At 41.8% G+C, this 18,184-nt stretch overlaps 1 protein-coding gene and 1 non-coding gene across 2 annotated transcripts; both read right to left on the reverse strand.

The window, feature by feature from the left end:
• Positions 1–586: 586 nt before the first annotated feature.
• Positions 587–18,075, reverse strand: LOC114063586 (mitochondrial import inner membrane translocase subunit Tim23). The gene is made up of 7 exons (XM_027895953.1): positions 17,908–18,075; positions 17,402–17,460; positions 14,241–14,334; positions 13,915–13,999; positions 11,648–11,706; positions 9,303–9,413; positions 587–1,183 (listed from the first exon to the last, which is right to left on the reverse strand). The coding sequence occupies exons 1-7, from the start codon at positions 18,002–18,004 to the stop codon at positions 1,068–1,070; spliced, it is 621 nt and encodes a 206-aa protein (XP_027751754.1). The 5' UTR covers positions 18,005–18,075; the 3' UTR covers positions 587–1,067.
• On the reverse strand, positions 12,258–12,460 carry LOC114063596. The gene has a single exon (XR_003572584.1). It is a non-coding gene; the product is annotated as a small nucleolar RNA SNORA74 (small nucleolar RNA).
• Positions 18,076–18,184: the final 109 nt, after the last annotated feature.

Genomic DNA, 18,184 nt, shown 5'->3' on the forward strand with positions numbered 1-18,184 from the left:
CAGACCGGTTTAATAATTTACCTGTTTAATTCTTTAAACATGGAAGGAACGAGCTGTTACACAGTAACTCTAATTACTGAACTAATTAACATCTTATTGTTTAATTTATGCACAAATGATGCTTGGTACATGGTTTAATTTTAACACTGGAAAAAGTGAAGGTTCATCACAGTTTTCATTCTGCCAAAACCTTAAAAATGGTATTTCAGGCAAAAAGCTTTGTGCTAATTAAAAGTCCTGCAATGAGAGGAGCTTTTATACTGTTGGTTTTTAACTGTTGGCTAAATGAGTTCTGAGATACTGGAGCACCCAAGTGTTTTTATAATCCACTGGTAGCTGTTCTGCAACAGCAACTGTACCTCATCCATAAACAAGCAGTTCCTTATTTATTAGAGCAAATAAGGGTGTGCAGTCAACCCTCACCATAATCACATCTGGAGACCATCAGCCTGCTAATCCACCTCCCCTCATGCACCGACTCCCCCAGGACTTTATCATGTTGGTCCTTCAAAATAAATCCGTAAATAAGTCACTGGATGCAGCTCATTTTTGTCTTATCAGTAGCAGGAACAGCAAAGGATAGAAATGGCATTGAGTAAGTACCACCCTTTTTATTAATGATGATGTCCCTTTTCATAGCTTGCTTTGTGCTGTCAGAGTAACAAGCCTTGCCCTGTGCCAGTTGCCAGGTGCTGTGTGCTGAGGCTGCAGGGAATGCTCTATGGATACAGACTTTATTACAGGGCTGTCGCTGCCGTGCCCCAACAAACCTGGCAGTGGGACTCGAGCGGGCCTTGTGGCTCTGGCCCAGGGCTGGCTGGTGAGCGTGCCAGGGAGACTGTCTTGGTGGCCACTCTGTTCACTTGCAAGTCCAACAAATATTGCTGCCTCTCCAGCAACTGGCTGGCGGGAAGGAAAGGGCCAGTCCAGCTACACGGTGTCAAGAGGTTCCTCCCAACACAGCTTCCTTCAGCTTCACACTAATTGTAAATAAAATAGGAAGGGGCACCAGATATATCTCACAACTGATTTGATTGGTGACTATGCAGGCGTGTCCTCTGCCCTGCTCACAGGGACTGCCGGGCCAGGGAGCCCTTCATGTGCTCCCAGTTGTTGTACAGAGCGTAGAGGCCGGTCAGCGTCAGACCCGCGATCCCACCTCGTGCTATCGCACGCATTCCCCCTGAAACAGAAAAAAGAGTAAAAGCTCATTGAACTCATATTTGAGGAAATGGTCAGTTAACAGCACTTCTAAGCTGGCAGCTCTAAATCCAGAGGCATTTTAATGCAAAAGGTTTTCTTTTTTGAGTAACTTTCCAGAAAGGGTCCTTGTGCTAATTCTACCTTCCTCTCAAACCTGCTGCCAGGCTCCAGGTCACTCCTGGTCCTGACACTCATTCTGCTGTAATGGCTTCCTCTCAGACTGTGTTAGCACTACTGCCTCGTGGAACCACTACAGAGCACTGGAAGCAAAGATGGCTTTTCCCAAGTCCTACTTAATCTATTTCATCTGCCCTTAACACAATTGTTTACAGTTAGGTATGATCTCTTCCTGCTGTAAGAACTCTTCCTTTTAGGTTTTCAGAGGAGGAATAGGTTTTTCAGTTATGGTAACTAGTTCTGGCTGGAAAGAGCAGGAGGGAAATAAACTGCAAGAATTTACTAGGGTGTACATTGAACAACTTCTTTACTATTAGTTTTATTAATATTCAAAATTATCACCTCACAATAGCGAAAATTGTCACACGGGTGATTAAGGTTTGTGAGCACCTTAGTGTAAGGTAAAAAGAGAGGGCAAGTTTGGCTGGTACCTGGGTGGAGCTGGGAGTCAGATGGCACCCTAACTCCATTCCATCCATGCAGTGCTAGGGTGTACAGGGGCAGAAGTAGAGACTTCTGATGCTTTTACTATACAGCAAAATGCTTCTATTCCTCAGTAGTGGGAAGTGCCTCATTAGAGCTCCCAGAATGCATCATAAATGCACAGGAACAGCTGAGAGTGTGACCCTCAGTGCTGGGAAAACTTCACTGAGGTTGATTCTGCAATGTTTATCATTGCAGCTGAAGCAAGCTAGATAACGTGTACAGTGTATAGAACAAGGCCAGTTTCTCCTGGCAGCGAGATAAAACCTGTCTGCTTTATTGGTGAAACTGGCAGTGCAATTCAGGTTCCTCAAACTTGAAAGCAAATCCATCTCGATAATTAGAGAGATTTTTTTTTTTCCTATTGTGGGTCATAAAGTTGTCTCACAAAATTGTTTTTAGGTTTGTATTGGGGCACAAAGCTGCTGGTGTCAGACTGAGACTGTGTTTCCTGTGTTGTAAGGTTAAATGGATTCCACTGGAGTTGTTAAACTTGATACTAGAAGCCATGTCTAGCCATAGTTTCTAAAAAATTAATTCCCTGACCAGCTGTGATCATTTGAGAGCTTTTAGGTGTATAAACCTGAGTTCACCGCCCTAACTGCTGAGAATTCAACAGCTCTAAGAAAAGCCTTACTGAGTATTCCCTATGTGCCTAAATCAGCATTTAGGAAAGCAAATGTAGGCTTCTGTGTTTGCTAATTGATCCTGAATTTGTTGCACAAAAAAGCTTTTCATATGAAGGGGTTGCAGCTGGGTACACAAAACTAACCAAGTGCAAGCAGTGTCTGGCAAAAAGCCACAGGTGAAATTTAAAGGACACTTTGTGCAAAACAAGTATTTGAGATAATCTGTAAAAATACTGACTCCTCATTTCTGCTGGGAAAAATGTATAAAACATTAGAGCCTGATTTTCTGCTGTTCTTATCAGGAATCAACTGATCATTAGGGTGTACAGGGAAATGCAGAGTGTGGAACATCCCCACAGAACACAATGCAGACAGAGCTATAGCTATTCCCAGAGGTTCTTTCCTCAGCCTCCAAGTTTAATTCCTCTCCTTTCCTCTTAAAATCCTGTTCTTTCTATGGAAGAACAGGCAGTTGAAAGCTGATCAAGGCTGGTTCCAGATTTGATGAAGTCAGGATTGCACAAGAAAGGTATCATCTTTACTTTGGATAGCTGAGCCACTTGGTAGCATCCTGTGGACTCAAGGCACAGTTCTACTAAGATGTAATACTTCTAACACAACAAATGTTGTATTTCCATGTGCTGAGGCCAGTCAGGTAAGGATGGCAGCTCTGAACCCACTTACAAGTGTCAATCACAGGGCTTAAAGGTGTCTGTAGGCTCCCAGACAACTTGGGGACATTGCTGAAGGTGTTTTTGTGAACAGGAACTAAAACTGTGCATTACTGAGAGAGAAAATATCCAAGAAAACAAGCAAGAAATGTTTCCTACCAGGAATGTTTCCCCTAAGCTTCTGCTACAAAATATTAACAGTAATTTTTTTTTTTGTAGCAGTTGCTCTTGGTTTCTGAACTATCCATGGTAAATACAAAAAAAGGGAAAGAGAAAACTTTCCCTAAATGGTCAGATTTGCATTTGGGTAAATACAAGCAGGTCTGTGGTAGACTTCAAACAGTAATGCACTGTAGAATGCAGCCCTGCTGCTGGGCAGGAAATGTTAGGCTCTCTGAGAAAATTAAGTTGTTAACAAAAATAAAAAAGAAATTCTCCACTCCCGTCCCAGCTGTGTTTGCATGATAGAACACGTTCCCACCCCTCCTCTGCAATCTCTCTCTGCAAGCCTCTGATACCAAGCCTGCCCTGACAAACCCTGCTGAAACGTGGTTGTGTTGCACGTCCCAGTAAGATAAAGGTTCCAGCTGACAGACACTTCTGGAAGCAGGTATTTTAAGATCAGGTACCTTGAACATAGTTGAGGACTGCTAGGGGTTTCCAGAGACACATCTGATGCTCTCTAAATGGGAGTTTAGTTCTCTGGCTTGAGCTGCTGGACCTTTTCACCATCAAGTATTGTCTCTGTTCTGTGCATTTGCAGTAGGTTCCAGTGCACATCGTGCCATGACACACAACCCTGCATTCCAGTGCAGCTGTGCCATGACACACAGCATTCCAGTAGCACAGCTCTGCATTTCTTCATGGCAGGAGCCTCTCCTCACACTGAACTGGACTTGTGCAGTAGGTAAAACCATTATCTACATGGCATAACATGAGGGCAAAGTCATCAGAACCTTACAGTCCCTATTTTCAGAATGTTACTCCACTACCCTGGGATAGTTCCTGGGATGTTAGAACCAAGAACCATCCAAGAGCAAACACTGGAAACACCTTGAGTGAAACCTCAGGCTCACCTACTTATGCCAAACAAATGAAGTGTAATCATTAAATAGTGATTAGTTTCCTGTCTTCCAATCTCTCTCTTGGATACTCTGAGTGAGTTCCTTTCAGGCTTCCAGGAACAAAAATATTTTTAAATGCTTTCAAGGGCTCAGCTTCTCAAACGTACAAGGCAATTTCAGTTTTGTTCCAAATTCAAGCACAGTGGTGCTAACCAGACCACCCCAACCATCAAGACATTTGTTTGAACATCTGTGGGTGGTCCTATGTCATTAGAAAATAGGAACAGTTTCCTCCTGCTGCTCCATGGTGTTCATTTTATGAAATCTTTTAAGTGTGGGCAAAGTCTGTGGATACAGAAATTACTGAGAAAATTTATAAACTTGTATCGGGAAGCAAGATACATTCCAAAAAAGCACATTCCATTTTCCAATTGCTGCAACTAAGGCAGTACTGTGGTTAAAATACAGAAACAACAAAGCTTGAAACAGGGAACATTTCCTGTAGTTGCTGCGCTATGAAGGCTAAATTAGAAAAACAGCAGGAATTTGCAATTTAATTTACAAGTTTAGAAGTATTAGAGCTGTTGAAAGTACTTTGTAAACGTGATTAAAATTCCCTGTCTTCTCACTGAGCGAAAGAAGCAGCACCTGACTGGCAGGAAGCTACTTCAGCTGTTTTAAATGGCATCTGCAGATCCCTGCAGCAATGAGCCCCTGGCTCACTGTTCCTGCCTAGGAGAGCTGGGCACCACTGAAGCAGCACTGCTCTCAGTGGCCACACATACTCTTAAGACATCAGTCCTCAAGTAACTAAGAAAGCCTCAACAAGCTCTCATGCTGCTTGTACTTTGCCCTTATCTCTTCCTTCTTTCAGATCTGAAACAAAATCCTTACACTAAACACCATTTAACTCATTATCCTATGGACCTGTTCCTCTGAAAGAGGTTTTAAGAGGTTCTTAATTTCTAAAATGCCTGACAGTCCTGAACTTCAACGTTCAGAAGCAAATCCTTTACTTGCTTTTCTCCAAATAATGCAGGAAAGTAAGATATCCCAGCCCACACCTGTGGTAGTCCCCTAAAAGCTCCTCTTTCCCTCTCCCCATGCAACAAGAACAAGAAAACAATCCTGTCTGGCCAAAAGAAAAACCCCAAAGGGAAGAGGCTTTTTATAGCTCAAGAAGCAGTCAGCTAACACAACTGCCCTGAACTACCCACTGAATGTCACAGAACTGATCTTGAGCTCCAGCCAGACTTTACTGCTGGCAATAAAACATTTAGCCCTTCTTAATTCATAACGTATTGACTTTTCAGGGTCGTGTTCTGAGGTCTTAAAATGACAACTACCTTCAGCTATTGCTAGCATGCAGCTCCCTTCTTTTCAGGCACACCACTTTATATACCAAATTACATAACATCTGTTGTGTAAAAGGCATGAGATGCTGTGCTTAGTGTCAGGTTCCTACTGCATTAAAGTAATTAAAGAAAGTAATGCAGTTTTTCTAAAGCATTACTTTACTTTTGTTCTCGTTACCCCTAACCTTGGGGGGGGGGGGAAGGGGATAATTACCTAAGAAAAAGAACATCTACAACCTATGTAACCCTCGGATAAGAGGTAAAGGTTAGTTAACTTTTTTGCTTACTGAAGTCTCTGTCAGGAATTTCAGTGAGAAATTAATGGCTGTCACACTGGGTCAGACCAAAGTCCCGCCTAGCTCAGTATCTTTTTCCTGAGTGATCAATCCTGCAAGCTTGAGGAGTGCAAGATCCTCAGCCAGCTGTACCTTTATGACAGGATGACTGGAATCATGTGCATTTTCACGGTGGGAGGGAATAACAGTGACATAGTGCACAGTGACAATCATCTTTTTCTTACTTATAGTTACTAGTAAAATCATGAGGAAATGAAAGATGCATGGTTTAGAAAAGAGGTTGAAATCACGTGCAAGGAGGCTAACCATTTGTTTAAGATGTGTTTGTGCTTTGTAGCATTTATCAGAAAAAAGCCTGGCATGACATATATTAATTTCTGCCTTTTCTTGAAACTGAAGAGTAAAGAATAGGATCTTATTAAATGGAAAAACCATCCTTATGAACTTAGGATATCAGACTCTCTTTTAGCAAAACTCGAATTGGCTGAGTCACAGTAACATTTTTACTACATAGGCCACTGACAGAGGAACACAAAGGGTTTTATTTTGTCTGTCACTCAAACTGAATGGTCTGGGTAGAAGTTAAGTGGTAAGCTCAAAAAGCAGCTCCCCTAAAGTTGTAAGTCTCAAACAAGTTAATACTGTACTGTCGTACAGTACATTTTGTACTGCCCAACTACTCTTGTACATTTGAGCTGAAATCTAGTAAGTAATACTGGTATTGAATTTAATTTCCAAAAAATGTGAAAGCTAGAGATTACTTTGGTCAGAGCAATCAACCACTATGATGTTTCCAAATTGCTTAAATCAGTTTTACATTCAAACTCAATTCAGTGTCTGTTAACCCAAGCCATGCAGTGTGGGCAGATGGATTCCAGCTAGCACTGGATTTATAACGGGGATCTAACTGCTTTAGTCACCTGCAATGGGGAACTTTCAGTGACTACTGCAACTTCCAGGGAACATGGAGGGGGGGCTGACCTGCCACAGTTTGTCCTAACTTGCAGGTTTTTCAATCCTCTTTTATCTTCTCACACACAGCTTGTACGTCAAGTAGCCTTGCACGGAACTGCTCACAATCCCATGGCGTTAGAACGTACACGTTCTGTTTGACTCCTGGCATTTTGGTAATGATTAACACTTCTACAAGGACAAATTGTGAAAACTGGGACCACTTTGGGGCAACAAATCTCAGCCTTCAAAAAGTCTTCCCACTATTTTTTTTTTCCTGTTCACTCATCTAATGCTTAATCATTTAAGAAACTCACTCTAGGCTTTGCCATGTACACAGGAGGATTTTTCAGTGCAGCAGGGCTGCTGATGTGATTCTTCCATCAGTGCCGTGTTTAAATACGAAATCATAATAAAAGACCTGCCATATGTTACAGGTTTCTTCTTAAGTATGTTCGTGATCTCTTCACAAAGCAGGAATGATGGAAGTGTTTGCACAGCACTGCCTCCAACTCTGTATCCACACTTTGTGAATTACAGAACAGCCTTGATTTGCAATGGCAACACAACGCGGCATTCCATGTAACACAGGAAATATTCACAATCTTGATGTGCCACAGATGTGAGCTGATGATTTGCAGGGTTTAAATATTCAAGGGTTTTTAGGTGAATATATAAACTGATGCTGAGAAAAGGCAGAACTTAGAAGTTTTACCATACAGAATAGAAAGGGCATTCTGGCATAAGGTAACAGGAGAGGCAGAATGGGAGAAGCAGCAAGAGGGACAGTGCATGAAAAGAAAAAAAAAAAAAGATTGGAACTAAGTTCTTGAAACAGATGTGAATATATTCTTTTTCACTTTGAGAACTAATCCTTGATCTTTGAGGTCACACTTCCTGCATATGGTGAAAAATTTATTTCTTTTGAGTTTCTCTGCGCTATGGTTCATATGCACAGCACATACCTGAAATACAACACTGTAATGAATACAGATTTACTGACTGCACTTGCCTTTATCAGTGCTACTATTAGCTCAGTAGATCTTGTGTTACAAAACAGAAAGTCCCACTGTGCCCCGGTACGAAAAACTTCAGTAGTGTCAGATGACTGTGCATGTGACTGTGGGAGTGACCTGTGGCTGCACTGTGCCAAGACAAGATCACACATAATGCCACTTCTGTACTTCTGAAAGGTAAGGGGGAAAGTTCTGCTGGAGAGAAAGATGGCAGTTCTCCTTACTGACCTCCTACAGAAAATGTTAGACCTCTACACTGTTACCCTATCTCACTGCTGTTGGTAATCTGTCATCACTCATGAAACCCCAAGGAAGTAATTGATGACAAGAGAGCTGTGTGTCCTTGCAGAGTTAAGAGCACACGCTGGTATTTATGAAGGCTGTTCAAGCCAACTATTTTTGGTTTCAGTTAGTCTAAGCCAACAGGAAAATAAGATTGCTCAAGCTGTTTTGTCCCATATACAAAGCTGGACTTAGGAATGCTTTTGAGACACTGAGGCTCAGTTAGATATGCAAGAGTACATAGGTTAATTCTAGAATTATCTCCTCAGTAAAATGCAGGTGACTCATATAGCCAAACCTTTATTGAGTTACTTAAGGCTTTTTTCCATGTGGTAATATCAATCTGTGGTACCCAGCAGTCCTCTAAAAAAGATGACACCTGCAATGGTCAAGCTTGGAACACGTGTTGACTGGCATTTTGCTGATGAAGTTCAGACCCTCGTCTGCAAACAATTCAGGATGCATCAGCAAACTAACCTTAAAGCCATGCTGTTCTCAAATGATGTTTTTTGTTGGTTTTGACCACTCTGCAAAGACCAGAGTCCTACCACAGGACTACAGTTTCACCAACAGCTAAGTAATAACTTCACAAATACATCAGCTTCACTGTGTGTAGGGTTTTGTGCAGCTCCAGGTGCTACTATCCCATGAATTACTATCCTGTGAATCCCCTGTAGGAAGTTTCATGTTCATGCAGTCATGCTCTGTGTTCTGTGTATTCCATCCCTGCCCCCGATCACTTTGTCTGCATTCACTCATGGACTTGGGAAACAATTAGTTTTATTCCTGCTGTTGCTGAAAAACATGGCTAAGAATGAGGTGTGTATGTATTTTATACGACCTTACTATAAACCTGAGTAAATACTTGAGCGTTTCTTCAGTACATAGGTATAAGAGTCATAATTTGGCTCTCATGATTATTGTCAGTCCTGTACAAGTAGGAAAGAATCAAATTTAATTCAGCTGGATTTCTTTTTTTTTTTTAAGTGCAAGTTCTCCTTAAGCAGTCTTAGTTGTGTGAAAAAACATTGTGTGGGTTAGGGGACTGCGAGCTAATAGCCCTTTTTACACTGTCAATTTGCAGAGCAGGACAGTATTTAGTAGGAGTAATGAGGATCCTAATAACTAGGACAAAGCACAAGAGGAGGAAAAGGAGAAACACTTTGCTACTCTACCAGTGCTTTTGTATAGCATTCCTGTCAAGGTTCCAGCAGCTATGGTGTTCAGGTCATCTTCTGCACCTCGTGTTTTTTCAATGATGACTCCAAATGCACTGTAAAGTAGAGCTGTGGGGAAAAAAAAAAAAAGATTAAAAAACTCAAGTTAAAAACCCTACTGCCTGAGGCACAAGGCTTAGAATCCAGGCCTGGTGTAGCTATTTAGACTATGCTTCTGAAGCACAGATTTTCTGCTCATTTAAAGAGGTGGAATCCTCTGAAAAATCCCATCTTTGGTGGATTTTTTCCCAGACCTCTTTCTGTTTTATAGATATTTAAATTACTATTAGATGGCTTGGGAATGGAAGTTTACAGCTGCTTCTTCTCTGCCTGTGCATGAAAACTTTATCCCTTTATACTCTGGGACAACTTTAGACAACTAGAAAGAAAAACGCATGGGCTTTTCATTATGGATGCATCTATCATCTGTGCATTCTGATGAAGGGAAAAGGCACCCCCATCAACACTCCTCATCTATTCATGCATGAAATGAAATATGTTAAAAACCTCACTTGTATTTCACGCTGACAATTTGAAATTTTTACTTCTGCTAAAAACCATGTAAATCATTCCTGAACAACAACAATAATGCTGAAGAGTTGAACAGCAGCATCTTCCTCCTTTCAGCACAGGCCATGGTATTTTAGCTTGTCTAAGCAGCAAGCCGTATTAAGAATGAGGGGAAGGAAAAGCTGAATTCAACATAATTTTTTAAAGCAGATGTTGCCCCTGTTCAGGAACAGAATGACAAAAATTGTCAGTAGTGACAAAAAGAATCTTTGAGGTACAGAAATGCTGCACAAGCAAAATCAAAACCAAAAATAATTCAGCTCCTTTGAAAGGAACTTCTCTGGTAGCTAGGACGATTAAGAGCTACACCAAACCCCCAAACGTAAAGTTCAGCTCAACTCTCATTTTGGAGGCTATGTTTTGTAAGAAAAATAACCATTTGTTACTGGAATGCACAAACATTTTCTTGAGTAATCTTTCTTCAAATACAGCTGAAAAAACATGTTAATGTGTCACCTAAACTGGAACCTTGAACTGCAGCGTGTCTGCATCTCAGTTTTCAGACATGTTTTGATTAGATTTGGAACAAAAAACAAGAAAAAAACCAACCAACAAAAAAAGGCACAACAAAACTCACTAGGCAATCAGTGCATCTCTTATGAAAAAAGTGACACTTTTGCTGTAGTTCAGAAACCTTTCTCTAACTGTGGCTTCTCTACTATGTCTCTAAAGCCAATGTCTGATTTGAACAGGACCTAATCTACCCTTTAGAAATAAGACTGAAACAAAATGTAATAAATGCAACTCAGCCTTTGATGCATTTCTCAAAATTCAAACATATGTAGGGTTATAACATGATGTAATCTAATTTAAATATTGCTAACTTTCATTACAATGTTGTAGGGCAATGAGTTCCATCATTATTCTTCTTCAAAATAATTTCATCAGTTTTAGATTTCTCCTTCCAAAGGTACTGTGTAACTTTTGGTCTCTTAAGACTGGGGGTAAGGGGGAGGCCAAAGAGCTTGTATTGCCCTAGGGCATTAGTTATTCACTGGCTTTCGTGAAATCTTCTCCAGTTTTTCTAAGGCAACTGATTGATTTTATTTCACAGCCCGTTCCCCACCCAAACCCCAGTTCACAGAAGTCTCTTTCTCATACATCAGACTACTGATCGTTTTCTTTTCTCGTTTCTCCTAACCCATATTAGTTATGAGCAATATTTAGGTTTAGAGTTGGCAGTGTCAAATGTGACTTTTCTAGCTAATGCACCATCATTAAAGGATAAATCTTTGTAGTCACTATCCCTTTTCTACTTCAGATAAATATTTGTTGACTCTTTAAATGGAAACAAACATCAGGCAGTTGATCACATGACCACTAAGTCTTTCTGTAGGTTAGTAAAGTTACTTCAGAAGTATTAAATTATATTTTTTTTTGCCTTAAGTTACGAATTAACTGTAATTTATTAAAAAATAAGCACTATCTATAATTTCTAGTGATTTCTTTTACTCTATAGCTAGTGTTCTTGTTTGTAATACAGTAAAAACTTTGGAGTTCAAGTAAAGGCTTTTGGTCACTTATGCTTCAAACCCTATTTTAGCCTTTAACTTAATTTTTGAGGCCTACTGAAATGTCCTCATGTCCCAGAGAAAAAAACCTGCATTTTTTTTCCACAATGGATTTCATAATGAAAACTTAGAGAACACTTCTGTTTAGAGGATACACAAATACACTTTCCCAACAATTACATCTTTAAATTGTTTTCCTTACAAAAGAATGACTTTACTTACCCAGTGATCCCAGAGTGTTAGCCCATAATGCTCCTTGCCTTGTCACCATATTTAGAATTCTATAAAGGAGTTAAAAGGTATGAAAATGTTTAGTGCTCTGTGTTTACATCAAGGCAGTGTCTGACATCACGTCTTCTGTGTTTACACTACACATTTGTTTAATAAAACTGGAATAATGAACTGAAAGCTCTTCTAAACAAAACATTAAGGAAAACCTCACAGCTTGGTAATACTTAATCTCAATCATGGATAGTGTGCAGGCAATACTGAAAGCAAACACTCAGTACTGTCAAATTTTAAGAAAATCTTTACCTCTTTTCAAGGCAAGCTTAACCCTCACCAAGACTCAAATCTCTTCCCTTCAAGTAACTTTCTAACCCTAGGTGTTCCTTAGGTGGTGACTACACACTAGAGAGGCTGGTACACTTATGCTGAGGTGACTGGGCAAAAGACCTCCATGTGCCAGGGATCGTGGTGATGCCTGAGCAAGTGGTGTGGGACTAAAAACAAGTCTGAACTAAAGCAAGTCAGAAAGAGGAGAGGCAATCCTTTGCAATTCCATTTGTCCAACGTAGGACCCAGAGGAGGTGAAGATCCCTGGGTATGTCTGCATGTATGCTCCCAGACTAGCACTGCAGAGGGAAAGGAACCCTCTAGTGCGCTCTCAGAGAAGCACTGTGACACTTCTTTCTGGCCTCAGCTGTCTCCAGAACAGGGACAACAGCAGCCAGAAGAAATGACTGATCTTTATCTCCCAGCAGTGTAACACTGTCACAGGCACAGTACTGCTCTGGACAGCTGACTACCACTGGAACTTGGTTTATCATTTAAAGCAATACAAGAGTCACATGTTATGTCCTTTCTGATTTAATTTTCTACTTTTCCCCCCTTTTCTTATAATATTCATTAGGACACAGGTCATTACTGAATATGGTTAGGCAATGAACTAAACAATACTGGAGAACTTTGTTTTGAAACGAGAAAAAAAATCCAAGAGGTTAGGGTACTGACAACCTCTCCTTGATTACAACCCCACCTCTGCTTCTTCACTTTACATCAATTTTGAACCGATGAGAAAATTGATAATTTGCATAACCATGACACATTGAGATATTTGATTCAAATTCATAAAAAAATAAAATCTGTGTAGTACATTTAGGATAAATTTGGAGGAAATCTAGGCAAGTCTCTTCCCTGCATCTGGTAAGGAAGACACAGAACTTACTGCACTGTTTGAAGGTGATGACCTTCAGGGGCCTTTCCCTTGCAGGGCCTGGATAACAGCAGGGTGTGCACTGACTGCCACCTCCTGGCCTCGACCCATCAAAGTTTGTGCTTAACAACACGGTTTTGTCCAACTCTGCTCATTCCAAATACATAAAACACAATTCTGTTCATCTAGACAAGAGCTGTAATTATAGTGGTGAATATTTTGATAAAGGGGTTGAATACAGAAATAGAATTTAAAATGGGGCAGACCCAGTATAAACTGTACCAGGAAATATTACGTTTCTCCTCTAAAATTCCCTTGTTACAAAGCATTCTGGGAGCAAAAATTGTTTTTCCCTAGTTATTCCACTTCTCTGATTTCCTACTGCTCCTTCACTTAGGTTTTCTTATAGTTGTGTCTAAACTACTATTAATTCTAGAAGAATCATCCTTTTGAAAAAAATGTTCCTGTTTTTTTACTGTGTTCTGTCAAACAACCAGGTAAGGTGAAATCATGTTAATGCCATGGGTGTTCATGGCTGCCATAACCCAGAACAACTTCCACCTTGCAACACTTGCTGAGCAGCACGCACCAATGTCATCCCTAATGCAAATCCAGGCAGGACCAGCTTCTGCATTTTAATCTTCTCCTGGTTTTGAAAAGCTTGGGAAAGAAGGGAGGCTCGCTACCAGAAAAACAACAGCAAAAAATAGCTCAAAGCAAACTCTGCTGCCTCTGGGAGTATTTCAACATATAAAACTACTGTTTTGCCTTTGAAATAGATTTTTAGTAACCATCAAAGTAGTAATTTATTCTCAAGTACTTAAAGTAAGTCAGAGGACACCACTGTGACTAAATGAAAAGCAAAAAGCTTGAACTGAACATCACTATAATGAAAAACATTTGATAACTTGTTGAAGACAAATACTGATTGCCATTTGTCCCCACTAAAGAGAAAAAAAAGGCATTTATTTTTGCAGTACATTCATATCTGACCTTGTACAAGCTGGAGGAAACAACTCTGTCACTGAGGTGAACTTTTGAGATGAACACTTACTGTACGTTTCTAGGTTTTGACCACGGCATGTTCTGTGTCTCCTTCAAGCCAAGCCTCAAACCATTCAGTGCACCAAACGCTGCCCCTGGTTGGCACAATACCAGTTATTACTTCTTGAGAAGAAAAAGGAACAAAAAACCCTGAAACAATTCTAGAAACAAATACTAAGAGTAGACTTCAGTGTACAGACTCAAGTCAAATATCTATTCATGTAGGACTAGAACAAGCAATGACTTGCAGAACAGGACATTTACCAACCTATCAACTCTTGTAGTGCACAGGTGTTACCTGGACAGCTGGGAAAAAAGGAAAACACAACCACCTACCTGTCATACAACATCCTCCTATGGTAAAAAAGGCCAGCTCAAATCTGCCTCGAGTTTTGCTGGCTCCTGTGGGCAAGATAAACTCATCTGTGTCCTGGGGGAACACAAAAACAAATGCTTTTGTATTTTCCACATGTACCTGTTTCAAAATGCAGGCCTTATTAATCTTTTTATTTTAATTCATGCAATGAACTAAAGATGAGTATGAGTGTTTCTGGAAAATTCTTGCCTACGCTAGCACAGAGAGGGAATACAGTATGTGTATATTTTATTAAGCGTGAAAAAGGACTTTAAAAAGATAAACTGAGAGCTTTTTTTTTTCCCCCTAGCTCTCTTAATTTTTAGAAATTGCATCAGTCAGCCAAGGAACTCATACTGTGTGGGTTGTTGGTTGTTTTTGTTTTTAATGACTATTTGCTAATTATTTATTAAATCTTCCAGCAGGCAAAACAAGCCCTCCAAAAACCTTCCTCGTCTGAGTATGCAGCACTGTTTCCTCACTGAGCAACCTAAATTGATGCAATAATGCCTTAATTAAGGTTTTTCACTACTCTGACACTAAAGAAAAATTGCCTTTGTGCCAAAAGAAGTATTTCCATGCACTGAAATAAGTGCCCTATTTTGAAGAGGTGAAAAAAGAAGTACACTCAAAATTAATGATCAGGCATGATATAAGCGAGGTCAGTAGTTTTTTACTTGTGTATCTTTCTCTTACAGGGACAGACTTGTGTTCTTGTGCATTGTCTAAGAAGCTGTAGAGGAACGGCCTAGAGAAACCAGCACATGTATAGAAATTAAGGTGGGCCAAAGAAGTTTATCAATTACACATGAACAGGATGCACATGTGTTGATGAGGTGCTAAAGCAGGAAAATCTCTTTTATGCTTCTGTGCTTTCCAGCCACAGCATTACTCACCCCCTCTGTAACTGATACATGACTGCAACAACTGCAAGCTCAAGGAATTGCATTCTAAGGGGTTTTAAGGCCCATACTTGACCATAAATGTGGATGGCAATACAGGAAAAATATACAGCTTCTAAACTGGTGAATACTGTATCAATAAACTGAACCTTTAATATGGTTTCTATCTTCCTTCTAACTAGACCTTTGAAGAAGTTCAGTGCATACACTAGTCAGCAGTTTCTGACAGTTTTCACTACGGCCCCAAATGTCAAGATGAACCAATCCTTGTCTGTATGTAACACTGAAGTTTCTATAACAACCATCAAGGAGGCCCATCCTCTGGGCTTCTGCCAGTAGCATTATAAAATGCTGTTTTATAATGCGTGTTACCTGCTGGAGGCAACAAAGCATTGCAGGAAACACCTTGTTCTGTGCCTGCATTAACGGACCAACCAAGAAAGTGGGTTTTAAATAATGACTACCACTGCTTTATTTGTTATTATGGGAAGACCACAATCAGAATGTAAGGTTCTCAACAATAAGGCTTTTCCTCTGCATTTGTAAAGCAAATAGATGGTCTTTGAACGTGGGAGACCCTCACCTCTCTTTTCTTCACAGAAACCCCAAATTTAAAGGCTCATAATTTAAGTTCTTGTATTCTAAAATATTAGCTATTTTTTTCTCCTTGAATATTTAGAATCTCAGGGACCTGTGGAGACTACTTGGTGCAACCCCCACTGCTACAAGTAGGGTCAGATAGTGCTGGGCACTCAGTCACTCCCACGTCTCGTGCTTCTCTAAGGATGGAGATCCCACAGATTGTTTGGGCAACTTGTTCAGCTAAAAATTCCCAAAACTTTCTCATATTTAAATGGAATTCCCTTTTTACTTCGACACCCTAGTGCTAAACATAAGGGCAGTGAAGTGTTACAACACAGACTGTAGCCTCTGTGTTACATCAAGAGGTATTTTTAGAACTGTATCATGACACTGATGACAACACCTTTTAGTTTAAAACAAATTTCTATTTTTAAAATCTCTTGGTATATACACAGGCTTCGTTCTACAGCCTCTGCTATAGCACTTTTAACACCAACATGTTCTCAGACAAACTGCACTAAGGAAACAAGACAACTTTTAGGGAGTGTTTTGGGGAGAGGTCTAAATAATCACTTAGCCTTTTTCTGACCACTCAACAACAGCAGGCCTCAGTAGTGAACACGCAAACAGAGGCACATCCCCTGTTTTCTGCCATTGTGGGAATGTTACATTGTAATCTGGGCTACAACAGCTTCTAATGAAAGAGAAACATAATAGACAGCCCCCAGAACTGCATTCAGAGCTTGCAGTCCCAGAAGAAATAGTGCACCATCAAACACAAGGCACGCAGATAAGCAGATCCTATGCAACTCTGCTAATTCTACAAAATTTAATGTTCTCAGATAATAAGAGTCACATGTACAGAAAAATATTATCTAAATAAAATCATTAAGACATGCATCCTAATTGGATTAACTGAAACATTTTCAGCTACAGTTAATATTTCTGAGAAAGAAAAACATTACTGGTGTTCAAATTTTTTTTCCTTATGGTGCCATCATTTATATTAACTAACGTTAAGCTGTGTAAGTGTGACAGCCACGTTATTCTGTAGAACAAAATGGGAAGTTTCACTTTGTGATGGTCCCCCTTCAGCTGGGAAATGACATAAGGGAACTGGTGTGACATTTGCTGCTGTGATGGCAAACCCTGCTGTCAGGTCTGGGGCTTGGCTGAACACCTCTGTAAAGTTCAGAACTCCACAGGGTTCCGAAGACCAATTCCTGATTCATCAGAATTCTCACAGTTGTGGTGATGATCAGAGAACTCACAGTTCAGAAAACTTATCCACGAGTGGAGAGATTTTGGCTGCTGTTACTGATGGAGGGAGCTCAGGGGAGGGTGTGACCAATGCCAGGACTGCTGTGAGGGTGCTTTGGGTGTGCCAGCCTCCGGGCAGGGAGGGACATCTCCTCTCCTCCCCAGCAGGCTTGGACTGACATAGCAACCTTACCAATCCTCTGTATTCTCAATGGTTGTCTCTTCTAGATGTCATGGCCCTGCAAGCTTTTATTAGGTAAAACACTCAAAAATTCATTCTTCCCACTGTTCACCACTCAGTTCCTCAGCACACCCTGCACAGCGCTGCAGGACATTTGGGATGGCTGTGCAAACACTGGGATCGAGTTCTATACGATAAAAACAAACCCTCTCCTCACCTGTACTAGATACTTGGGGTCCAAGTTTAAATACGGTGACAAAGGGCTCATTCCAGTCACTGAAAGGAAAAAATAAATAAAGAGAACGCTTTAGCACCACCTTCCCCAGTAACGCTCCGCATCCCGAGAGGCGAAGGGGGGCACGCCTCGTGCGCGGAAGCAGCGAAGATTCCGCCGTGAAGTTGCACAACTCGTTCAAAGGCGGCCCCGGCCCCTCAGGAAGCGGAACGGGAGCTCCGGGATGGGGGGGCAGGGGGACGGTGTATCGTGACCAGCGCCTGTCGCGACACGCGGCACGGCCAGGGCCTGCCCCTCCGCCCCCATCCCGGCAGGGACATGAACCGTGGGGAGCGGCAGGGAGACGAACCCCGGCTGCCCGCGGGCGGGACGGCCGATCCCCGCTCCGCGTGTGGATCCCCGGGATCGGCCCCGCTCCGGCCGCCGGGCCCTGCCGCGCTGTCGCTGCGCGGACGCTGCCCCCCGCCCAGCCCCGCCCCGGTACTCACGCGGCACCCCGGCGAGGTCGGCGTGCGAGTACCCGAGCCCGCCGGCGCCGAAGAGGCCGCCGAGCCCGGTGCCCTTGGAGTTCCCGCCGCCCTCCATGGCGGCCACCCCGCCGCCCTCACCGCCCGCACCGCCCGGCAGCGCCGCAAAGCGCCGCAAAGCGCCGCCGGCCCGCGCTGCTTTGCGGGTCACCATGGCGACGGGGTGAGGCGCGCCCGCCGCCATCTTGCCGCGATCCGCGGCTCGTTCGCGCTCCCATTCCCGCTCCCGCTCCCATTC

This window comes from Empidonax traillii, unplaced genomic scaffold (genome assembly GCF_003031625.1).
Source record: "Empidonax traillii isolate 1590-97213 ecotype Southwest subspecies unplaced genomic scaffold, ASM303162v1 scaffold475:size860808, whole genome shotgun sequence".
NCBI lineage: Eukaryota > Metazoa > Chordata > Aves > Passeriformes > Tyrannidae > Empidonax > Empidonax traillii.

What these genes read in the sequence shown, in the direction of transcription:
- LOC114063586 (XM_027895953.1), bottom strand. Translation starts at nt 18,004, where the DNA reads ATGGAGGGCGGCGGGAACTCCAAGGGCACCGGGCTCGGCGGCCTCTTC. An exon ending in ACCCCAAGTATCTAGTACAG is followed by an intron (nt 14,335 to 17,401) that starts GTGAGGAGAGGG and finishes GTGTTCCCCCAG; the next exon opens with GACACAGATGAGTTTATCTT. An exon ending in TAACACTCTGGGATCACTGG is followed by an intron (nt 9,414 to 11,647) that starts GTAAGTAAAGTC and finishes TTTTCCCCACAG; the next exon opens with CTCTACTTTACAGTGCATTT.